Here is a 26,758-nt window from a genome sequence, read left to right as displayed (position 1 = left end):
AGGCAGATGACATTAAATTTTCACTGCACAGCATTAAAGATTCCATACTTCATTTTTGCTTGCAATAAGGAAATGAATAGAGCACAGTAAAAGTCTGCCATTAAAGAATAACTGAATGTCAATTAGAATCAGATAATTAAGTAGTTTTTAAAATTTTCTTTGTGCATATGATACTGTGTGATTATGTAACACACATAAAAGTTGCTGGTGAACACAGCAGGCCAGGCAGCATCTCTAGGAAGAGGTACAGTCGACATTTCGGGCTGAGACCCTTCGTCAGGACTAACTGAAAGAAGAGCTAGTAAGAGGTTTGAAAGCGGGAGGAGGAGGTGGAGATCCGAAATGATAGGAGAAGACAGGAGGGGGAGGGATGGAGCCAAGAGCTGGACAGTTGATTGGCAAAAGGGATATGAGAGGATCATGGGAAGCCCAGAGGATGGGCAAGGAGTATAGTGAGAGGGACAGAGGGAGAAAAAGGAGAGAGAGAAAAAGAATGCCTGAAATGTCGACTGTACCTCTTCCTAGAGATGCTGCCTGGCCTGCTGCGTTCACCAGCAACTTTTATGTGTGTTGCTTGAAATTCCAGCATCTGCAGATTTCCTCGTGTCAGTGTTATTATATGACTGGAGACTGCATATTGGCATCAGGTTGTTCAGTAAGCTCTATAGTATCAAAATCGTATTATTTTGTTAAATGTTAAACAGGACTGTATGAGGACAATCACAACAATGCTGGAGGAACTCAGCAGGCCAGGCAGCATCTAAGGAAAACAGTATAGTCAGGACCTGATGAAGTGTCTCAGCCCGAAACATCATTTGTACTGGATGAGGAGCTCAGGTCCTCTAGTATTTTGTGTGTGTGCTTGGATTTCCAGCATCTGCAGATTTTCTTGTTTGTGACAGAACAGTATGAGGCTAGTTCGTAGTAGTCTGACTAGAAACTCAGTTGCACAGCACTTCTTCTGGTGCTCTGGACCTGAAAATAAAACTGCTGAATTCTGAATTGGAATATCATTGTAGCCTTTTCTAGCACAAGACTGGGTTAATCACAATATGTGTTTCCCACAAAACGAGGTAGCAATGTTCTGGGTGGGTAGTAAGCATCATTGATCACTCCTGGTATGCTTGCATCTCATTGCCCGAAGTACAACAGTGCAACGAGAGAAAGGACTCTTGACCAATGCAGAGAAACTGACTCACCCCAGATTCCTCTCCATAACCTATCACACCACCAGCTTGATTCTGGGCATCTCCACCCCTATACTGATCTCGAGCCTCTCCTTGATCCAACCAACTGCTTCAACCTCTAGCCAGTTTAATTTAGGTTTTTTCCTGTGAATGCTGCTGATCTGATATGACGTGCCTGTGATGCTGCTGCAGGATTTTCATTGCATCTGATTGTACACGTACTCATGCATGTGACAATACACTCAGCTTGCCCTTTTGTGAGCTAACAGAGGATCTCAGATAAATTATTTTTATTAGTTACTTCTACTAGAGAAAATCTAAAATGAAGAAAACTTGCATATTCCATAGCAACACACACACACACAATGCTAGAAGAACACAGTAAGTCAGGCAGCATCTATGGAGGGAAATGAATAGTTGACTTTTCAAGCCAAGAACATTCATCAGGACTGAAAGGGAAGCGGGAGGAGCAGAAGCCAGAATAAAAATCTAAGGAGAGTGAAAGAAGCATAAGCTGGCAGGGAATAGGTGTGCCCAGGTGAAGGGGAAGGTGGGTGGGTGGAAGAGGGGGATGAAAGGGAATGATGTGAAAAGCTGGGAACAAAAGTGCATTTTCTATGTTGACGGCTTACTTGAGAGCCTGTAGAGTATCGACCGGGAGTTCGAGCACCGGATGTCTTTGCTGACCCAATAGAACTGTCTGTGCTTTTCCGACTGCAGCACTGGGTACGGAAGCATTTGCCATATTCTTTCCTCACCTAAACAGTGTAAAAGAAACTTGCTTAAAAAATCTCAGTCCTCAAACAAATTAAGTTTTTGTAGTCCTGTTTATGCCACCATTCATTTCATTTAAAATATTATTAATTCCTAGATGAATTGAACTGAGGTAGTACTATTACCAAAATCAATCAAAAAGTAGAGTCAGCCTTCAATTAATATAACCATAGTATATTTTCCATCAAAAGCCTGAGAATAAAAAGACATTTATTATGGACAAGGAAGAATATTCTCTTTACAATTATTTCCTTATCTCAGTAGAGACACACTGCTTTGAAGATGTTCTTCAGCACATGATAGGCAGGTATTTCCATAAGTGTCATTAAAGCCACACCGTCTTAAAACTGCAAGTGCAATGTTCACACCAACTCTATAGTTTTACAGGCAGCAGTTTAACTTAAGGCTCTATTTCCATTGCATTCTCCCATTCCATCATTATCTGATGTCCATGATTATAAGCTCTAGTCTCCTCCATGTTTAATTATAATTTTATTGATTAATTTTGATTGTGTTTTCCTTACAGACCTTGTATCAGTATAGAATCTCAAGATTAAATTTGATGAACATCTGATGTCTTTCCTTTTTACATCCCTCTTTTGGTAAGAAGAGCAGATTTGCCCACTTTGGTAGAGGTGTGTGTTTCCCAGGATGCCACATAATTGCAGTAAGACATTGTCACCAATGTTCTTCTATCTTCTATACGTTAGCTATCAGTGACTTATTAACACTAATACTGTTCAATCTGTCACTATATAGAAGACACACTGCCTTTCTATTTTTTCCCCAACACACAGGATGCTCACATCTTTTCCCACTTATATTCCACCTCCCATGTCCTCGCCCATTCAGTTAGCCTCTCTATCTAAAAGGAGAGTAAACCATATTAAACAACATAAATCTCAGTTAATACCACCAATGTGTGTTTTTTTAAATCAATAACATGAGATTGAGATTCAGTTAACTTGAGAGTTCAGTACCATGTCGAGAGTTCAAGTTAACTCAAATGAACTGAACTTGAAGCCTCTGTACATTCTCATCACAACCCACAATTCCACTCACCTGGTGACAACAGCAAACCTGGAAGCATTTGTTACACTTTGTCTATTCACCCAAGTCACGAGCATAGGTTGTGAAGAGTTGCGTCATCTGTGCTTTGAGTCCCATTCTGCTTTCTGTCCATTACCCAATCTTAATCTTCACCAGTATGTTTTCACATCCTACCAAATCTTATCTGTTTGAATTAATCTCTTCCATGATGCATTACCAAAAAGAAGTACATCATCTGGTTTCCCTCAACTACACACTCAAAAAACCCTCAACAATTTTTCATTTCATAAATCTAATACCCAATCCATGAATTATTTTCTAGTTTATTTCCTAACTTAAAGATCTTGGACCCACCTTCACCTTAATCAGAACATCCAGCAAATATGAACTCCAATTCTAAGACATCTTCAAAAAAATCTTATTTTCTTAGAGTACGTTTAAGTGAGCTTTTAATGACATACTGAGCCACGATTAGTGCTTAAGTAGTTTTCTAGTCCTGTAACTAATGTTACACATGTAAACTGGCATTCCTTTGAATAAATATTAAATTGTAGTCTTTGTCTCTTTAAATAATAAAACAATTATTATTTTATTTTTACATTACTTCAACTCTTCAAACTTATGCATACTCAGGAAGAAATTTGAGCAAAACAATTATATTTCTCATCAGAAATTGCCACAATGCAATGCTAATCCAGGATGGGCACTGAGGATAGTTTCTATTTACAAACAACAAACAACTGCTTGTCCAGATACAAATCATGCAGCTGTGTCCTAACCTAAATCAATTCCACTGGAGTTAAGCAAAGAAAACAAGAGAAAGTTAATACAAACTGTGAAAGCTACTATGGCAGTCCTGCATTTGAATGACACACTGACTAAGGTAGGATCAAAACAGAAAAATACTGGAAGCACTCTGTGTCAGGGAGCATCTGTGGAAAGAGAAATGTAACGATTCACATCTGGGACCCTTCAGTGCAATCGGGAAAGAGAGAAAACAAAGTTACTTTTAGATGGAAGAGAAAATGCAAAAGAAATATGTAGAACAATAAAAGGAGTATTTTTGATACAGTGAGGCCAGATGACTTAATATGGCAATTAAACTGGAATTGAGATCAGATTAATGTTCACCGTTCCTCTCTCCACACATGGTGCCTGACCTACAAGGGTGACATTTAAAAAGGAACTTGAAAAAGTTTAGAAGAATATAGGTTAAATTAAGGAAAATGGGATTAGTTTAGGGATATCATGGACAAGTTGGGCTGAAGGACCTTTTTCATTTTGTGTAGCTCCATGGAATCTATATCATACCTCCTGCTGAAGGTCTCTGTAACTTAAGGGCCTTGGGGGCACGAATCATGAAAGGTTTTCTACTTAAATTGATTACTTACTTAAACGTCTATGCTGAATATGCTCTCGTAGAAGAAAGTCTTTCATAATGTTAAATCTGCTAACATGGGGAATACTTACAAAGGACAGAAAAAGATCTCACATATGTGAGATTCATTTGAGTGTCTGCATGTTGTGAAGGATTATATGCGGTGCTTATAGTTATGAATATATCTTACCTATCTAGATTAATTTCATTCAAATGTCCTCGTGTTTATAAATACAGGATTAAAATGCCAAGGAAGTTTTAATGACATGAATTGAAATTAAATCAATTGTGCTGAAGAAGACTTACATTTTCTAACCTTTCAAATAACATACTGTCATATTTTCTAGTCTCATTATCTTGCTATTGATCAGATGCTCACAAATGAAAGATCTGATATTCTAATTGCTTCACCATCAAAAATCCACTAAACATACGAGTTATCTATTGTCATGCACAACAGAAGAATGCTAAAAAGAAACTTGTTTATTTCAGTTGTGTAAAATGTATAAGAGGCTTCAAATTCAAGTTCAAGTTTAAATGTCATACACAGGAATACAGCCAAACGAAATAGCATTCCCATGAGGCAAAGGTGCAAAACACAGAACCAACAAAACACACAGCACATATTAAGTATGATTGCAAAAAAAATCATAGTTATTATATATAAAATAATAATAATATCCTAAGACCCTCAGTGTCATGGCCTGTAGATAGATCGTGCATGATTATTGTCCTGAAGGCACATTTCTGCAAGAACAAGACACAGCAGCTCCTAATCTTGTGCAAGTGCAGCTGTAGATGACAGCAATCCAGGTTGCCTTCCTGGGAGTGAACATGGGAGAGCCCCAGTGATGGGAAGGGCCAGCCCCCAACCTAGTATGGAATCTAGTGGCACACAGCCAGCTCTGGTGTGCCCTTCACCAGCACCACAACAGATGATCATGAAGTTCTCATTCGCGCAACAACCACCTCCACCGTCAGTCTCACCAATGAGCCAGTAGTTTGGACTCTCGGTATTCTACATTACCAATGTTCATCAAGGTCTTGTGATCACAGAAAAAATGCCCAAGACAATCACCCACACCGTCTGTTCGACCGCACTCTGCACACAGCCTCCGACACCATCTTCCCTGTGTTACTGGAAGCCATGCATTTAAGGTGAGGGAGGCAAGTTCAAAGAGATGCAAGGGTTTTTTTTAAATATAGAGAGTGGTAGTTGTCTGGAACAGGCTACCTGGGGTGGTAGTGGATGAAGTTGCTAGTTAGACACATGAACATGGTGTAGATCAGGTACAAGCAAGAGATTTAATTGCATTTGGCATGGTCTTTAATGCAGCCATTATGGGCAAAAGAGCCTGTTCCTGTGCTGTACTGTTGGATGTCCTATCTTACATTGCACATACCCAAGTGAGGAGATGTTGAGGTACAAAGGGAAATCTGAGGCTCAGAAAGATTGAATGCATGCTCAAAGTAAGGGATTACTCATGGTGTAATTCAGTTCCATTAAGAAAATGGTGACATAAATTTTCCATGTGATTTCCACCCTAGTTATAGAGTAAATTTGCATGGAATGAAACAAAAATTTAAGAGTTACAATCACACAATGAAGCTTCCATGAATTTTTACACAAAGTCAGAAGGTTATTCATTCATAGAAGTAATCTTTGCCTATAAAAGAGGCAGCACTTCATGGAAGATTGGAGAATTCCTATCAAGTATGCTCTCAGGGTTGGAGGGGGGAGGGGAGGTTGCTAAATTGTATACAGGTTAGCCTCAAAGTCACATAATTCCACCAGTGAAGAGTTCTAATGAACAGTCAAATAAACCCCAACTCATGCTTGCTGATGTTACCTTCAGTTTCAGTAAGCCTAAATCAGTCACATTTAATTAAATGGACACAACATTGTGGGCTGTAGGGCCCAGTTCTGTGCTGTACTGTTCTATGTTCTTCTATGTTTTGACCTGATCTGGAATTTGAACCTAAGTATTGGAGTTAGTTGAAATCACTACCTGTCTGAACAAATTCTCACTTAAATTATTTTTAAATTCTGTGCGTCATTGGCTTGAACTCTGCCAATAATTGGTTATAAACCTAACTCAACTTTATAGCATTGATTACTGAGCATTTTTATTTCAGAATTGCATTATCAAGCTTCAGCAAAAATCCCAGAAAAACAAGAGGCTACAGTGGGATACAGATTCAGCTAGCTCCATCATGGGAAAAATCCTCCCATCATTGAAGACATCTTCAAAAGGCAGCATCCATCACATAGACCCTTGCGTTCAGGACATGCCCTCTTCTTGTTCCTACCATCGGGGAGGAGGTACAGAAGACCCACACTCAACAAGGTTCTTTTCCTCCACCATCAGATTTCTGGACAGCCCATGAATCCATGAACACTACTGTGTTATTCCTTTACTTTTGCACTATTCATTTCCTTTTGTAACTTAGAGTAAAATGGATGTTTTTGAATTGCACTGCTAATAGAAAATTACAAATTTCACATCATACTTGTCAGTGGTAATAAATGTGATTCTGATTATATGCCAAAAACAACGAGATTAGTAAACCCTGGGCAAATTGTACCAAATGCACTCATTTCAGGCCCACATTCTTCAGCATTCTCCCCAACACCATGTGGGAGATTGCGTGGCCACCGCATGATCAAGCAACTGTATGGAGGAATATTATCACCACGTTAATTTTGAGCTTAAAGCATCTGATGCATCCGATATGAAACTCAAAAATGTCAGTACAGGTTGTAGAAAAACAATGAATTCAACATCTCAAAATATAAAATGTCTGTCTATCTGGATGAGAAGAAATCTTCTAATCTCTGTCTGATTTATCATGCACTCCTGACCCTATCACTACAAAGAAACCCACTGGGTTATGACAGCAACCTCTCATCTTTATCATCTCATTAAAATTACAAACTACTTCTGAACAGATCATCTTTCTGCTGATACAGACATACTAAAACATTAATAGAACATTGATTACTCTAAAATTAGTATTTCCTGACTTCAGAAGGTCAGAGTTTAGACAATAAACACTCAAATCTGAAAAGACAATTAAAGATAGTTAAACAAAGGGGTAAAGGTTAATGTGTGTAGAAAAATTAATGAACTTTGACCAGTCTTTTCCAATCTCCTTACACAGCAATTGACTTATTCATTATTATGATAACACAGTAAAACCATTACTATGAAGATCAAGAGAAGTCATCAGATGTTATGCTCCTCTCAGCCCACATCAGAGTTATAAATATGTTCTTCTGACACACAGAACTAACCTTCTTCTGTAGAACACAGTGGAAAATGAATATAAACATTCCCTGAAGTGAGTTGAAAATGGTGAAGAGATATGCCATGATAACAGTGCTTTCATTAATGAACATAAGTCCGAAAGCCCACGTGAGTCCAAGAAGACAAAGGAGAGCTATGGCACCAATGACCCATGATCTGTAAAGAATAAAAACACAAATTATTTTATGCATTTTCACATTGTTTCTAAGAAATGGAAATTCTTGTCAAATTAATTATTTCAGTCTTCCAATCTCCAATTAAACAGAATGTTTTCAAGTTAACTTGTTTTTTTTTAATGGTACTTTTAATCACTGTGTCTTTACTGATCTAGAATAGGGTTCTTTTTCTTAATAAATTGCATATATTTAAACCAACTTAAATGTCTTTCATTATGGAATTTTACCAGTTGGAAAGCAACACAACATCAATAAACATAGGCAGCATTGGAATATTGAGATATATCTGTTGTGGTTGATGATTAGCATTTAAGAGCAGCTTCCAGGAAAATTAGATCATGATTCCACAAATTTAGATCAGAACTTCTACAAAACCAGCAGGAAACAGATCGTAGGGTCTCTCTTCCCATCTCCGTCCAGAAGGTCCATCCCACCTCCCGTCCAAAATGCAAGGTAGAAATAAGATGTCAAAAGCAAAAAAGACAAGAGAAATTAAATAAGAGGAAATAAATGAGTTAATTTGCTGTTAGCAGTGAAATCAAAATGGTCACAAAAACACATCATTCATGCTGTGGAATGGGGATGGTAACAGAAGCAGGAGAAGACTCTTCACCAGAAGAACAAACTGAAATTATTAATGCTGTCAACATTTTCTGTTAAAAGGTCACTTCTTACCCAAACCGCTCATTTGCCCAAAACTAGACCTTTGCTTTGAGAGTCTTGTCATAAGAGCAAATGCAAAGGCAATCACTAGTATTGCTATATTTTAATTTTTTTCTGTTTTAATTATTGCTCAAATTAAAGCATGTACTCTAAACTACTTCTTTATTATGAATTAATTATGCAATGTTAATTATTATGTTTGAGAGGGAGAAAATAAAGTCAGATGTACCAATATTACAGTGGAGTACTGCACAGGGAATTACAAAGGCATGAGTGAGGAACTGGCCACAGTTAATTGGAAGGGGACTCTCGCAGACATACGGCGGAACATTAATGACTGGAGTTTATAAGGGCAAGTCGGAAGGTGCAAGATAGATAGATCACAAAGATGAAGGAGTATTCTGAAGGGAGGCGAGGCAACCGTGGCTGACAATGGAAGTCAAAAACAGCATAAAAGCAAAGAGAGGGCGTATTATAGAGCAAAAGTTAGTGGGAAGTTAGAGGATTGGGAAGCTTTTAAAAAAAAAATCCGAAAGCAACTAAAGAAGCCAGAAAGAGAGCAAAAATTAAATATGAAGAAAAAAAATTAGCCAATAATATAAAAGAGGATACAAAAGGTGTTTTCCAATATATAAAGAGCAAAAGAGAGGTGCGAATGGATATTACACTGATAGCAAATGGCTCTGAATATATAACAATGGGGGACAAAGAAATGGTGGATCAACTGAATAAGTATTTTGTATCAGTCTTCACTGTGGAAGACACAAACCTAATGCTGGAAGTTTGAGAAGATTAGGGGGCAGAAATGTGTGCAATTGCTATTACACTCACTTCTCCCTCAGGAGAAGGTGCTTCGGAAGCTGAAGGGTCTGAATGTAGGTGAGACATCTGGGCCAGATTGACTACATCCTAAAGAGGTAGTTTAAGAGATTGTGGAGGCTTTAGTAGTAATCTTCCAAGAATCACTAGATTCTGGAATCGTTCACGAGGAGAAATGCCACTCCACTCTATAAGAAAGGAGGAAGTCAGAAGAAAGGATATTACAGGCCAGTTAGCCTGACTACAGTGGTTGGGAAGATGTCAGACTCCATTATTAAGGATGAGATTTCCGGGTAGTTGGAGGCTTATGAGACAGTCAGCCGTAGTCATCATGGTTTCCTTAAGGGAAATCTTGCTGACAGACCAGTTGGAAATCTTTAAGGAAAGAACAAGTAAGATAGACAAAGGAGTCAGTGGATGTTGTTTACTTGGATTTTCAGAAGGCCTTTGACACGGTGACGCACATGAGGCTGCTTAAACAAGATAAGAGTCCATGGTATTACAGGAAAATACTAACATGGATAGGAGACAGGTTGACTAGAGAGAGACAAAGAGTGGGAATAAAGGAGGCCCATTCTGGTTGGCTGCCTGTGACTAGTGGTGTTCCGCTTGAGTATATTGGGACTGCTACTTTTCACATCATATATCAATGATTTTGATGATGAAATTGATAGTTTTGTGGCCAAGTCAGCAGATAATACAAAGGTAAGAGGAGGGGCAGGTAATGTTGAGGAAACAGAGTCTGCAGCAGGACTTAGATTGGGAGAATGGGAAAAGAAGTGGCGGTTGGAGTATAGTGTCGGGAACTGCATTGTCATGCACTTTGGCAGAAGGAATATAGGCATAGACTATTTGCTAAGTGGAGAGAAATTCAAAAATAGAGCAAAGGGACTTGGGAGTCCTTGTGCAGGATTCCCTAAAGATTAACTTGCAGGTTGAATCAGTGGTAAGGAAGGCAAATGCCATGATAGCATTCATTTCAAGAGTACTAGAATATAAAAGCAAGAATGTGATGCTGAGGCCTTATAAGGAATTGGTCAGACCACAAGTGGAGTATTGTTAGCAGTTCTTGACCTCTTAAAGATGTGCTGGTATTGGAGAGGGTCTAGGGGAGGTTCTCGAGAATGATTCTGGGAATGAAAGGGTTAATGTGCTGTTTGAGGAGACTTTGATGGTTTTGGGCCTGTATTTGCTGATGTTGAGAAGAATTGGGTGTGTGTGGGGGGGGGGAATCTGATTGAAACCTATCTAATATTGAAAGACCCAGATAAAGTGGATGTGAAGAGAGTGTTTCCTATACTGAGTGAGTCCAGGACCAGAGGACAGAGCTTTAGAAGAGTGACGTTCATTTAGAACAACGATAATAAGGGATTTCTTGAGCCATAAGGTGGTGAATCTGTGGAATTTATTGCCATGAGCAGCTGTGGACTTGAAGTCATTGATTATATTTAAAAGTGGAGATTGGTAGGTTCTTGGTTAGTCAGGCTGTCAAAAGTTATGGGGAAAAGGCAGGAGAATGGGGTTGAGAGGGATAATAAATTAGCCATGATGGAACTGCAGAAACATCATCTGAATGCTCTAATGCTGCTCCTTTGCCATATGTGACTAAACACAGCTAAATTTATTTTTTTGTATTGTACTCAATCATAACAAAGTATCTGTAAGTAATTATACACAACACAGCAGGTTTTACTTTTTTCATGATATCATAACCAAACCTGCTTACTAACAGGAGAATTCAAAGAAAACTGCAAAGGTATTAGTTGCCTGTCCCTTGTTTCCTCAAGAAGACATCTTCTTAAAGGATCCTGGATTATTATACAGATGGTATATCCCCATGCACTGCATTGTTCAAACTAGCTCAAACTTGTCCAATAACTCCACTTCTTGAATAAAGCATAATATTATTTATGAATATGTTGGAAAAGAACACTGTTGCTAAGCAGCTCTGTGAATATTTAAATAAATTTCCTGGTTCCTCTACACAGTTTGCTCTTCCTTCTCTATGCAGATGACAGAGGCGACAATGGAGAAAAATATTATGGATGGGGCCAGCTTTCAGTACATGTCAAAGGCCACACAACATGACGCTTGTAAGTTATTCAGATCATTCTTACTTGATGAAGGGTCTGTTATCCTCACAGCTAAAGAATGCATGAATGCAAGGACAAAAACAGCAAAATTAGAAAATAATGGTTTCAGCAGCAAATAATAAAATAAAGAAAATTGAACCACCAGAACAAAACTTCCTCCAGCTGCTCCATTTCACGCAAAGCATGTTGGATACAAGAACCAGGAAACAGCTCTTCCTCACTTTTGCTGAAGATTACAGTGGCCAGCACATCACTAAGTGTCCCGCAGGTTCACTTAATAAAATACTGTGTGCATTTCAAATATTATGAGGAATGGGATTTAACTATTTGATTTCAACAATGAAAATAAGCAGAAATACTGGAAGAACACATCTCTATTACTGTTTCAGATTCAGCATCTGCAGTTTTATTGCTTCCCACTAAGCATTTTGATTTCCCTTTTGGCCGGGATATTCTCAGGATTTATGTATTGCCTATTAATAACCTATAAAGACAAATATAATGCTGGTATATTTGTCTGGTGTACAAGATTTCATGTATTTGCCCAACATTCCCAAGGAGAGGAACTTTAAATTTTTGATTTGCATTCAGCAAATAGGTATGCTTAGTTGGGATGAGTTGTTCTGCGATCTTGGCAATTTACTTGCAAATGTGTTGCCACCATATGAGGAGACATCATCAATGCGCTGTTCATTTGTGATGTGTCCTCCATATGTTTGGCCTTACTATACTTATCAATCAGCTGATTGGTTATGATTTTGGAAACTCAATTGTGATGTGGGGAGGAAATCCTGTCACTGGTTGCATGGCAAACTTCATATGTTGTGGTCTAGATTTTTGCCTGCTGTCAACATCTGTTTACAGGATTGTCTGTGGAAGACCACATTTTCAGGATTTCAGCTGCATGCTGCATGTTTGCTTGTGACATGACTTCAACTGTTGCCCAGCTGAATTTGTGCCCCTCCCGATCTTCATGGGTAGAGAAAAGGCAAAGTTGTTCATGAGGCTTTACAGCCAGTTGATACTCATGGAGACCTCAGATGATCACAACTGAGTTTCCGAAATGATGACCAATCAGCTGTTGATAGGTACATAAAGGCCAAGCATTCGGAGGACACACACCAATTAACAGTGCACTGATGATGTCTCTTCGTAGGGTGACAAAATGTTTGTAAGTAAATTGCCAAGCTCCGAGAACAACTCAATCCAACTATTAACCACCTGACCTACACATTTTCCAAATTACTACCAGGTGTGCTAAGTGCCTACATCATATAAGATACAGGAGATTACAAAACCCACCTGCCAATTTGGACTAACCTCACTAGTTGCTGATATAGAACATGGTTACAGTCATACAAAGAGCATTGTTTGGCCAGACTATTATCATCTTACAAAGTTCACATTATCTTGTGGAAGGGAAGAGTGTGATGACACAATCATGATTGCATTTGAACTCCTTTGTAGCTACTTGCAACCACATTACTCAGCATCAGTAGAATTGCGAGCAAAATAAGCTTTATCAACAGAAATAGATCCGATACATCAGACACTAGAGAACTCCCTCTTCAACAAGTCATCAGTAGAAATCTTGATGTGCATTGGGAACGGACAGAAGAGTGGTGGCACAAGTGGTGCAGCTGGTAGAGCCGCTGCTTCTCAGTGGCAGAGACCTGGGTTCAATCCTGACCTCCCCACCCAGCCAACACACTTTTCGTCCCTCTTCCCTCCGGGAGAAGGCTCAGGAGCTTGAAGACTCGTACGGCCAGATTTAGGAACAGCTTCTTTCCAACTGTGATAAGACTGCTGAACGGATCCTGACCCGGATCTGGGCCGTACCCTCCAAATATCCAGGCCTGCCTCTCAGTTTTTTGCACTACCTTACTTTCCCTTTTCTATTTTCTATTTATGATTTATAATTTAAATTTTTACTATTTACTATCGATTTATACTCCAGGGAGTGCGAAGCACAGAATCAAATATCGCTGTGATGATTGTACGCTCTAGTATCAATTGTTTGGCAACAATAAAGTAAAGTCTGCACTTTTTCCCTGTGATCACACAGGTTTCCAATTTTGTCCCATATGTTGTAAAGCTAATTTGCTGCTGTAAATCACTGCAAGTCTGCAGGTAGGCTGTTGAAACCGGAAGGCGTTGGTGAGAATGCAGGAGAATAATAAAAAGGTATTTAATGTAGATTAATATTGATGGCTGGCATGGAAGTGGGCTGAAGGGCCTGATTTCACACTGCAGTTTTATATGATTCTGGAAATAATAAGAAAATCTTGTGGCAATTGCAAATCTACTCATTAAATCTGATTCAAACTCTTCAACACTGTCCGCTAATTAATGACCTTCAGAGGAATGGCTTGGTCAGCTACCAAATGGCATAAAACATTGGCTTTGTCAACAATGACCATCACATCCAGACAGAAGAGTAGCACAAGTAATGCGTATGAGACTGTGGCCAAAGTATACGTCAGTACGACCTAACCTCTCTGGCATCACAGTGAAAGGATTCATTATTTTAATTCGTTGACTGTCTTCTTCTTGTACAATAGAATATAACTTTATTTCAGCATTTAGCTCGACATTCAACACTATTGTCCCAAAGAAGCTTCTGAACAAAGACCTACTTCTCCGTTTAAATAACCACTGTGCAACTGGGTAATGGACTTCCTAACCAACAGTCATCAAATAGTCAGGATCTACAGCCACTCGTCCCTCCCCATCATCCTCAATACAAGTGCCCCCTCCAGGGCTGTGTGCTGAGTATACTGCTGTACGGTTTGCTCACATGTGACTGCGCGGCCAAACACCCAGGTAATCACATTGTCAAGTTCGTTGACGACACAATGGCAGTGGGGCTCACCACCAACAACAATTGGACGCTCTTCCAGCTCCTAGACGAAAGAGCTCAAGGCCTGGTGCCAGGCAAATAATCTCTTTCTCAATGTCAACAAGACAAAGGAGATGGTCATTGGACTTCAGGAAAACTTGCACCACACACATCCTCATTTACATCAACGGCATAGCAGTGGAAACTGCAAGTTATTTCCAACTCCTGGGAGTGCACATGGTCCCAGTATGTTCTACACAATCCGGAAAGCTCAACGATACCTCCACTGTCTGAAAAGGCTGAAGAGAGCTGCACTATGCACATCTATACTCATGTCCGTCTATAGATGAGCAGTAGAGAGCATTCGAACATACTATTTCATGGTACTGCCTGGAAGGTGAACAGGAAGGCTCTGCAATGGTTAAGCAAACTGCTCAAAGTAACACCGGATTCACTCTACCCACTAAGGACGTATGTACAGAAAGATGCTGAAGAAAGGCCAGTAACATCTTGAAGAATCCCATTCACCCTGCTCATGGACTGTTTGTCCCATTTCCATCAGGGAGGACGCTACATAGCATTCACACCAGGACCACCAGACTCAAAAACAGTTACTTTCTCCCAAACAGTAAAGGGAATCAACACCTCGGCCCATTAACCCACCTCTCCACACCACACCCCTTCCCACCTCTACTTTATTATTTCCTGTCAGAGTCACCCTATGCACAGACACTCCTGTGCCTACAGTTACTTTATGGGCATACAGTCAGTGTATATAAACTATCTTAATTATTTATATTTATTGTGTTTTACCATTTTTATCTTTGTAGTTTTTTTTTGCACTGCAACGGATACAGAGTAACAATTATTTTGTTCTCTTTTACACTGAGGCTGGAGATAGCATTAAACAGTCTTAAACAATCTAAAACTAAACTAAAGTTTATTTTCATCCTGTGTCACAATGCTCGAATAAAGGAACATTAGTAAGCGATACCCATGTTCTCTGTTCCTCACATTCTCAACATGCTAAACCAGTATGTGGAACCACAAAACATGCAACACACATTGTGCCTTGGTAGTCTGTAACATTAGCGAGAAGTAATTGTAGTGAACGGTTAATGGACAGCAACGAGCTAAAAGAAGTTCCTGAATTGATTGTGGCTGGAAACCACAGGCAGCAATCACAAGAGACAGGAAAATAATTAGGCAGCTGGCGATAGCCACACAATATGCCACAAAGAGATGGGGGAAAAAAAGCATTTCCTCAGTCTTCAACAAATCAGACATAAAACAGTCAAACTTGAGAGAAAATTTTCTGGACAGGATCCCTTGAAATAAATTGGATTTCTGTAGCTTCAGTTGCACCTCCATCTTGTTTTAAATTATTGGGGACTTTGACATGCCTGGCAAAATAACTAACTGGACTGTTACATATGAACCACATGCAGGTTGGCAGTAAAACAGAGGATAAGACTGCAGAATGTACTTGTGTGGCGACTGCTTATCCAGCTTTGATCAGGAAAATTAAAATATTCACTTCATGGATAATGCAAACAAAAACAAAATCTGTGGAGTAATATTCTGCAATTGAACGCAGGATAGTGTTGCTGGAAAGCTATCCACCGCTCATTCTGATTAGAGTATAAAATTTGATAGTGTGACCACTTGAACTGCAAAAACCTGTGAGGACCATTCAAAGACCTTCTATCCTTCACAATCTGCGCAGTTATGAGAGAGCATGTTGATATAACTCTGGATGCAATGCAGAGGCAATTTGAAGTATTAAATTAAGTGTATCATATTTTAAAAAATACAGGCTGTCACAGGTTACAAATGGGTTTGGAATTTACAGACAATCACAAGTCTATTTTGTCCATAAGTCAGAAAATATATTTAAAAAAACACTTGACATGATAACTGTATTTTCACAGTATTAAGCAAATGGTATCAAAAGCACGGGAATGATAAAAAAGAGTAAACACAAAGTGAACAGGGAAAGGAAACTAGTTCTGCCATGTGATGGGATAAAGATATGTACAGTCTGTATGTTGGATATTTGAATTTAATATTCCTGTAGCTCACATGTCCATATCTAGGGCATTTGAACCCAGGAACAGCTTATAATGTAGATATAAAGATATTTCTTTCAACCTTCACCAGGGTGGCATGAATACAAATGGATAACTTCTTTTACTTCACCACAAGGGTATCTCATTCAAGAACACAGAACAAGTGTTCTAGTAAAGGTGGACAGAAGAACCTGTTTCTACCATGTCTGAGCTGACTAGAATGCCAACATAAACGAATCACACATGGTCTATATCCCCATTTCATTTCCTGTCTGTCATTGTGTGTCTAAATGCCTCCTAGACATTGCTATAGTATCTGCTTCCGCAACCACTCCTGGCAGCCCATTCCAAGCACCCACCACTCTCTTGGAAAACTTGCCACTGTCCTCCTTTCACTGTGTACCTAAACTGGGTAAATGCAAAGATTTTTTTCCCAGGGTGGAGAGTCAACAATTGAAGGACTTAGTTTTAAAGTGAGTAGGAGCCTGAGGGGCAACTCTGCCCCCCCACCCCACCCACAAAGGGTGGTACAAATATGGAATAAGCTACCAGATAAAGTGATAAAGGTGGGGACAATAGCAACACTTTAAAGACATTTGGACAGGTACATGGATCGGAATGGTTTAAGAGATACATGGACAACATTCAAACAAATGGGACCAGTTTAGATCGAAATCTTGGTCGGCATGGACAAATTGAGCCAAATGGACTGTTTCCATCATTCTGCTATTTGACTTTTCCAACTTGGGACAACAACTCTGACTCTCTACCCTATCTATATCATGTTGGGAGAGTAAAATGTCAACACGTCCTGAAGAACAGAGAGCAAAAGAGAAGAAAGAATTATAATTAACATGATGCATCATATTGTAGCTATTGCTTTGGTCAGTCATCTCTGAAGGGAACTGCAACCATTTATACATCCCAGCTCACTAATGGCCTTAGAAAAGATATGCAAAACCATTTTAATTCATTATGCAGCTCTTTTCCGGAAAACTAAATGAGGTCAAGGATGATTACAAAGGTGGTATTAGTTGGTGCTGAACAGTAAATGTTTTTCAATTTTCTTGGAGAGGCTGAAAGGGAGGGAGGAATGGATTAAAAAGCATTTGTGCAATTGTACACATTGGCTGCAAGGAGGGAAGACAATTTGTCAGAACAAAGTCACTCTGCTACAATGACTAAATAAAAAGCCACAAACTACAAACTCTGCATGGCAGGATGGGGGGTGGGGGGGAGGTGGAGGTGTCAAAATGACTTATTTTAAACACCAGCATTTCAAGCATACTGACCGCTGCAAAATGGAACTGAAAGATTTTATACCACGTCCTTTCCAGTAACAACAGGCATTTATAAAGCATTGCTTTATAATGGTTGAAATTATATGGCCAAATAAATGCATTTCCATAAATCAATTTCAGCAACATATCGAATCAGCCGGTAGAGGCCAAAGCTCTGCAGCAAAGCTGTGTTTGGATAAAAGCAATTAAAGTTATAAAGAGCCCCAGACTACAGACACATTCCTGCAGTCCATTACAGTCCTATTAGTCAGGTTCACATCAATAAAGGTAACCATTTTTATGCATTGTCTTGTGATAATGTAATGAGTTGAACGGCTACTTCTACGAGGAGACTACAAGGTGACTTGCTCAGCAGATGCTTAAGGCTTGTTAATGGGGCTTGAGCAATCATTACTCTCTCCAATTTCCCTGCAAACTCTTGGAGCTCCAATACAGTCCGTAATCACAAATCAATGAGATTATTTAAATGCTGATGATTGTCATTTCAACCCCCCTCCAGGAGGAAACTGGCTCTTATCCATGGCATTTGGCATTTAAACAACCATCGTTAAAATGATAGCTGAAACGAGCAAAGGGGAAAAAAAATTTTTAAACACTGAACAGAATTGTTCATACTGATTCCCAATGAATAGCCACACATTACCAGACTAAAAGCAAAATGACAAGGTCACCAGAAAAAAAAAGAGAAAGGCGAAACTTGGAAAACTTAGAGAAGCCTTGGAAAGAATGAAAACATAAAATCATTCAAACTCCATTCTTTCTGTATTCATTTCATTAATTTAGAAAAATATCCTGATCAAGTTCACCTTAAGTAAAGAAAATTGAACAAATGAATAAAGATGATAACTCCCAAATAGGGTGATAGAAGTTCACAGAATTAAAGAAGAAATATGAAAAGAAATTAATTTATTGACTGTGATGTTATCTTACATTTCAGCATAACCTCCAGTATAGAAAGCACAGGCAAGTTGACAAAAATATTCAACTATGGCCTTTGATCTTTCCATGTTGCATGGTTCATTTATTTTAAAAAGAACATCTTAATGAATATCCATTAAGTAAAAAAGTGAATTTGGGCAGATGGTTCTGATGCTTGATGGAACTGATACACTTTACTTTCTGTTTGTCACATTTGTTTCAAAAGTTGGTGCTTAAACTCAATGCGCAACAGTGGTAACTGTAAATATGCAGCAAGTGTCTACATTCTGGTATGAAGCTTTATCTATCACTTGAAGAATATTGAGGAAAATCAAAATAAACAGGATTAAAAGAAAGAACAAGAGAATAACATTTTATTCAGAACTCACATCCTTCATTCACAAAAGATGTTAGTTCAATTTTCAATCTTAATCCATTAAAAGTAGACCGTTTTCTATTTTTTTCATTACAATCCCAATCCTGGCCAGGAATCACTTAACTGACTATAGCCAAAATCCAGAATCTAAGGGCTCGAAAGTATCACAGTACTTCATCAAATCCATTTGATTATAAAATCAGAACAAATAAATTAGATTAGATTCAACTTTATTGTCATTGTGCCAAATACAGATACAAAGCCAATGAAATGCAGTTAGCATCTGACCAGAAATGCAAAGAACAGTGTTAGATACAAAATAACTGTGAATAAAAAGTAAGTGCTACAGCACACAAATATAAAAGTACTGAGACAGTACAATATGGGTGCAATACTGCTTAGCGCTGTGATGTGAGGTTCAGCAGGGTCACAGCCTCAGGGAAGAAGCTCTTCCTGTGCCTGCTGGTGCGGGACCGGAGGCTCCTGTAGTGCCTACCGGGTGGGAGGAGAGTAAAAAGTCCATGGTTAGGGTGAGATGCATCCTTGTTAATGCTTTTTGCCCTGCCCAGGCAGCGTTTATGGTAAAGTGACTGATTACATCTTCTGACAAAGCCCTGATATTTGGTGGCACAGATCACTAAGGATTAAATATTTGTAACAGAAGACCTCATAGAGCTGTACTCAGCAAGCATCACACACAATGGTCACTGCCCCAACTTAAGTTTTAGCACTTGTGAAAGTGAGCCAACTGTCACAGAAATTCTTAACATAAAATCAACAGGTTGGACAAACTTCAAATTCTTTTCTCTTAAGCACTGAGGCTGAGGGAAGACCTGATACAAGTTTATAAAATTATGAGAGTCAGAGTGGAAGATAGTCAAAATAGGGAAGAAATTTTGAATTCTAGAGTGCTTAGCTCTTCAGCTGAGAGCGGGACTTTTAAAAGAGGATATGAGGAACAAGTTTCTTTTAAACACCATGGGTGGTGCATAGAACATGCTGCTAGTGGAAGCAGATTCGATAGTTGTATTCAATAGGCTTTTGGAAAGAAATACAAATATCCAGGGTATGAAGGGATCTGCATCATCTGCAGGCAAAGGAGAGGCTTAATTCGCATCATGCTCAGCATAGATATTGGGCGCTGAAGGGGACTATCGCTGTGCTGTACAGTTCTATGTTCCATAAAACTAGGCCCCCTTGAATGAAAACTGTACTTAAAAAATGATCATTACATGATAAAACCACAGTCTGTTGTGGAAATGTGTAATGAATAGATAGCCAGATACTTGACCTATATCCTCTTAAATAGAAATTTCATTCTGAAAGTTTTGAAGAAACAACCACCCTTGCTGAAAATTAATCTCTCAAGCTCATAATCAATTGCTATTTACCACAGAAAAAAAATGATACATTAACTGCATAAGTACAGGTTAAATGAGTTGGATGGTTCATACTGGCTGTGTGGTGAAAAAGGTACAACAGTGCCTCTTTCACTTCAGACGATTGAAGAAGTTTGGTATGGGCCCACAGATCCTAAGAACTTTCCATAGTGGCACAATTGAGAGCATCCTGACTGGCTGCATCACTGCCTGGGATTGGAATTGTACTTCCCTCAATCGCAGGACTCTGCAGAGAGTGGTGCGGACAGCCCAGCGCATCTGTAGATGTGAACTTCCCACTATTCAGGACATTTACAAAGACAGATATGTAAAAAGTGCCCAAAGGATCATCGGAGGTCCAAATCACCCCAGCCACAAACTGTTCCAGCTGCTACCATCCGGAAAACTGTACAGCAGCGTTAAATCCAGGACGAGCAGGCTCTGGGACAGCTTGTTCCACCAGGCCATCAGATTGATTAATTCATACCAACGCAACTGTATTTCTATGTTATATTGACTATCCTGTTGTACATAATATTTATTATAAATTACTATGATTGCACACTGCACATTTAGATGGAGACGTAGTGAAAATTTTCTCTCCTCATGTATATGAAGGATGTAAGTAATAAAGTCAATTCAATGCTTTTTTTGTAAGCATCCAATGCAGTCTACTTTTTAATATAACTAATTATGCAAGATACAGAAAACACTGAAAGCCAATAATTTACCATGAATGCCAGTCAATTCTGCATAAGAAATCTGAGAGTACATATTTTGTTGGAAGATTTTTTTGTATGATTTGCCACAAGAAATCAGCATCCATCATGGAAAACACCCAACATCCAGCCCATGCCCGCTTTTCACTACTACCATCAGACTGGAGGTGCAGAAGCCTAATGTCTATGTTCAGGAACATTAACTACTTTACAACCATCAGGCTCCTGAACCATTCATCACGACTCTAAACTGATTCTACCACCTACAGACTCAAGGACTCTTTGTAACTCATGTTGTTGTCAGTATTATTTTTACTTGTACTGTTTGTCTTCTTGCTTACATTGACTATTTGGCAGTCTTTTGTTATTCATGTATATTTTTCTTTGTAAAAATCTACTGTATTTTTGCTTGTAAATGCAATAAATTTAATCTCAAGTTGGTACACAGTAACAAATAGATACTTTAATAAATTTACTTTGAACTTTGCTACACAATTTATCTGACAGAGCAAAATTACTTATGTTTGTTTTGTCATCCCTCTTGTGACCCTTCATTAACTGCTTAAAATTTAATTCACACAAGTTTATTAATTTTCCCAGATAGGTGCTAGAAGGCAAAATGAAAACAGCTTAAGCATAAAAATCAGCCAATTTTAAAAATGAAGATCAGCTGAGAAAGTTTCCTTGTGGCAATTTTTCAAAACTATTTGAAAATGAAAGCTTTCAGAATGTTATCGGTTTATTGAGTTCTCAAAATTACATATCAAGAACCTCATCTGATCTCTTTCATTATAAGATGATTAAGATCTTCATGTGTTGAATGAAAGTCAACACTATGGGCACAACACATGTAGCTTTTCCTTACACAAACAGAGGTTGATACCTGGAATTTGCTGTCAGAGATGGGATCAGATACAATTACAACATTTGAAAGGAATTTAGACAAACACTTAATAGGCAAGGTACAGAACACAAGCCTAATGCAGGAAATGGGATTTTTTTAGATAGACTAAAAGGTTGGCATAAACGATCCAGTTTCTGTACTGCATAACTCTTTGTCTCGATGGCACGATCAATCACTAGTTTGTGCTATTTCTCTATTTGTACCTTACGTAGCATATGCAATAGCCACAAACAAGAGAAAATCTACAGATGCTGGAAATCCGAGCAACACACACAAAACGCTGGAACTCAGCAGGCTCGGAACGCTAACTGTACTTTTTCGATAGATGCTGCCTGGCCTGCTGAGTTCCTCCAGCATTTTGTATGTATTGCTATGTAATAGCCAGCTGGGTATAAAAGAATAATAATTTTTAAGGACTTTCAATGGCTGCATAAAAGGATCTCACTCTAGTCCTGATGTAAGATTAGACAGTGACATCTAAGACATGAATCCAGGCTGAAAGGTTTGGATGAAATTACCCATTGTAAAATGATTGCAAAATCCTCAGTGAAATAAGCTTGGACAATAGGAACAGCATGGCTCGTGACCTTATAACTCAGTGTGAAACTTCATTCAATTAGCAAATTACTCCAAACAGTCTACATGAGTGCAGGAGCAGGATGTGAAAATCTCACTTTAGTGCATGAAGGGCATTATTCAAGAATTAAGACCGGGAGAATAATGTTGCCAGAAAAATGAAAGGCTTTGTAGTTTTATGATGGATAGCTGGACTTGCATATAATTCACCAAAACATTTAGCTCGACTGAGAACTGGGGAACTCGGAACTGAAATGACACTACTGCAATTAATGATTAAAAAGGAAAACATGCCAACATTTAGAAACAATTTGGATGACTGCTAATTAAAATAGGCACCTACAAGATGAGAAAAGGATAGAAATATAGGATTAGGAGTATCGCTTACTTGGTGGAAAAACACTGTAAAAGACTGGAAGGGATAAATGGTTTGCTTCCATGTTGGATTCTTCATGTTCCTCTAAACAATGACCGGAGATAGCAAACTGCTGACAGGTAAGCTACAACTGTCTCAATGACAACGACAAAGTTTGTGAAACAGACATTGATGCAAAAGGATAAACAAATTACTGCTGCAAACTGGTTTGCTCACTTGGCATGTTTATCACACAACTGTAAACAAGCTCAGAATATGCATGTGTAGTTGATTTAATAATGTAAACAGATCACGTATCACAGGCTACTGTGGACCATACAAGAAATGAATGTTAATTTGATTTTTGGAGGCATAAGAAATTAAATTAATTTTATAGTAGAGGAAGATAAGGGTCTGGAAGGATGTTTAACATTTAGAAAAAATAAAGACTTCAAAATTAATTGCTAAAGTCTTTGACACCAAGATTGTAAGATAATTAAAAATAGAATGGTGAAGTATTTAAAATTGCTAATCAGTTTTGGAAACAATATTACAACATGGGAGCTTCTTTATGATTTAAGCTTAGACCCTTCTGGTAACTGCGAGGCATCTCATTAATTTACACAAGTAGTCATAGAGAAACAACTTCTCTAAAAAGGCAGAACAAAAGTATACATCTCCTGGACAGAAGTCTGCTACATTATCATCCAAATAAAATTATACACCACTTCAATTTCTCTTTCAGCTTGGCTTGTGAAATTATCAAAATTGGTGTGGGTCACACTTTTGCAATTCAATATAAAATACCTAGCATCATCTGCAGATTTTGATTACAGATAATTGGGCTATCGGACAATTGGGCAGCCACTTATTTGGGACAACTTGTAAAGAGCAAAAGCAATGATTTTTCTCACTGAAGGTAAGAAATACGTAGTTAGACAATTCAATAGTGTTTTTCTTACCATGGCTCAAGCATTCAGGCTTGGGGATGCCAGTAAGGAGTGAAAAATAAACAATTTCACTACTTCAACGTGTTAGGAATTATGAAGAATTTGAAGGTATTGACACTCATCTTGATGTTACAATGAAAATGAAGATTTGGAGGATGCAATCATCAAAAGCATTGTATGAAGGTAATCCATTATCTGCATTGATTTTGATCATTTACAATCAAATAAAAGAACACCGCAGTATACACTAAATGAATTCTCCATTGATAAATATTAGAAATAAATACAGTTTTATAGCACTGTAGTAGTATAGGTAGTGTTCTAATTGTTACTTGGTTAGATGGTAGTTTGTCTTTTTATACCCTTTTAACTATTTCCATGAAACTTTAGCTAATTGAGGCAGCTGCTTAACTGGGAAAATATGTACTGGACCCGATCTGTCCCAATTAATCGGAATCCGCTGTACATTCTTAAGAGTCACACAGTACAGAAATAGGCCATTTGGCTCAACACGTCCATTCTGACCATCAGTGGCTATCTGTACTCATCCCATTTACCAGCATTGATCTGTAACTTTTTATGCATTGGCAATTTAAGTGCTTGCCAAATTTGTGAGAATACCTGTCTGCTCCACTCATTCAGGCAGTGTGCTCCAGATTTCACTCACTTTTTCAGAGAAAAAGTTCTTCCTCAGTTTCTCTCTATCTCCTTAACCAAAATTTATATTCTCTAGCTTTAGAAACCTGTATCTGAGGGGAAATGTTGTTATATTAACTAGTCTATCCATGTCCCTCACATGTTTGTCTATCTAAAGGCTTGTTCATATTCAACTGCATCAAATATTATTGACAAGAAAATTTTCAGAGTTTAAATGTTGCTTCTCTGTTGATATTGTTATAACTAGGAGATAGAGACCCTAAATTAATCATTTGAATTTATCCCACGAATCAGGAATTGCATTGCCTCATTTCTGCTTAGCTTCTTACATTCTGATAAATGTAGCTTAGAATGATAATAAAGTTATTGAAGATCAATCGCTTACCCACTGTAGAGCCAGCCATGAATCTAGCAAAACAATCTGTAAAGCTTTGGGGACCTTATTCCTCCCAGTTCTTCCACTATAGCTCAACAATGGCAAAGTCAGGTTTTGAGTTGTAAACTCATTAAAACTCCATTGCAGTTGTATGGATTGGACTAGAATCAGAAAATTACACCCTATAAAGAACTGGAAAGCTCTCAATATGACAATTATTATTCAAAGTCAGACAGTGGAAATAAATTGACCAAAACAAAATCTGGTGAAATCAGAAATACAAGAGATTCTGCAGATGCTAGAAATCCAGAATAACACACACAAAATGCTAAAGGAACTCAGTATTTTGTGTGTGTTAATCTGCTGAAATTTTCATTTTTCCCTCCCCGGAGGTACAACATTTGCCACTGTTCTTATCAAGGAAATCCCAGGCAAGAAGCAAATATCTTGCCGAAATTCCCCAGCATCATCAACACGGGAACATCAAAAATGGAGGAAGTGGACTTACTATGGTTATTATTCTATTAGGGAATTATTGAGTATGCCAGCAAGAAAATTAATCTCCAAGTTGTATATGATGACATACATGTGTTTTAATAAACTTACATAGAACCTTGAATTTTGAAGCCCATAGTTCCCTGAAGGTGGCTTCAGAGGCTGAGAGACCTAACAGAAGTTTATAAAATTATCAGACATTGTTGGATAGCTGGTATCTTTTTCTCAAAGTTGAAATGTCTAACGTTAAAATGTATGCATTTAGGATAAAAGGGGGCAAGTTGAAAGGAGATGGGCAGGGCAGGTTTTCTTTTAAAACATAGAGAATGGTCGGTGCCTGTAATGTACTGCAGGGTAGAAAATACATAGAGAAGGAAGGATGTGAACTATGTTCAGCTGGAAGCGATTGGTGTGATTAAGGCTCATTAGCTTAATTAGTTCAGCACATCGCCAGAGGCCAAAAAGCTTGATCCTACTGTACTGTTCTATGTTCTTTGAGCTAAAAGTTCTTTCACTGTTGATCGCGTGCCTCAAGATCACCTTCCCACTTGAGTCAATGAATGTGTGGTAAGCTTGATGAACCTGCTGCTCTTTTGATCCCCATCATTACTAAATGTTCAGAAAACCTTCTGTCCGCTGTGGAAGGTGAGGTGAATCTGTCCCTTACTCATACTGGATCAGTTGCGCATACAACTCAGATTACACTTTACAAGGTTGAGGTTGACTTTAATACTCTCCACACAACTGCCATAGTGTCCATAATGAGTAAAGGGAAAACACATCAGTTCTTGGGAATCTGTGTGCAATTCCAGAAATGTTGTCTCTCAAAAATTTTAAATAAATCCACAGAAAACAGGATATTGGTACCAGTGCAGTCATGCAGTGATACAGCGCAGAGGAAGGCTCTTCAGCTCGTCACACCAGTACCCACCATTGACCATCCATTTACACTAACACTACATTCATTCATTCACTTATTTTATTCTCCCTATGTTCACCTACACACTTCCTTTTAGTCTTCACACAATCTCAGCTTCTCCCACATTCACTTACACACAAGCAACACGCACAAAATTCTGGTGGGATGCAGCAGGCCAGACAGCATCCATAGGAAGAAGCACAGTTGACATTTCGGGCCGAGACCCTTCATCAGGACTAACTGAAAGAAGAGATTTAAGAGATTTGAAAGTGGGAGGGGGAGATCCGAAATGATAGGAGAAGACAGGAGGGGGAGGGGGAGAGCTAAGAGCTGGAAAGTTGATGGGCAAAAGGGATACAAGGCTGGAGAAGGGAGAGGATCATGGGACTGGAGGCCTAAGGAGAAAGAAAGGGGGAGGGGAGCGCCAGAGGAGCATTTTGCAGAAGCCAATTAACTTACTAACCTGCATGTCTTGGG

At 38.6% G+C, this 26,758-nt stretch overlaps 1 protein-coding gene across 3 annotated transcripts in view; it reads right to left on the bottom strand.

Annotated features, from left to right (window-relative positions):
• Positions 1-26,758, bottom strand: part of adgrl3.1 (adhesion G protein-coupled receptor L3.1) — a 587,214-nt gene that overhangs the window by 53,018 nt on the left and 507,438 nt on the right. For 2 of the 3 annotated variants that reach the window (XM_063049191.1, XM_063049192.1), the window contains exons 18-19: positions 7,685-7,853; positions 1,820-1,945 (exon numbers count right to left, since the gene is read on the bottom strand). In XM_063049191.1, the coding sequence (XP_062905261.1) occupies positions 1,820-1,945; positions 7,685-7,853 (295 nt within the window). Of the gene's footprint in view, positions 1-1,819; positions 1,946-7,684; positions 7,854-11,472; positions 11,500-26,758 lie in introns of all 3 variants that reach the window. The other variant, XM_063049189.1, reaches the window with a different exon arrangement.

This window comes from Mobula hypostoma, chromosome 5 (assembly GCF_963921235.1).
Source record: "Mobula hypostoma chromosome 5, sMobHyp1.1, whole genome shotgun sequence".
Taxonomy (NCBI): Eukaryota; Metazoa; Chordata; class Chondrichthyes; order Myliobatiformes; family Myliobatidae; genus Mobula; species Mobula hypostoma.
The sequence above is the reverse complement of the archived record's forward strand: the minus strand, read 5'-3'. Positions and strand labels throughout refer to the sequence as shown.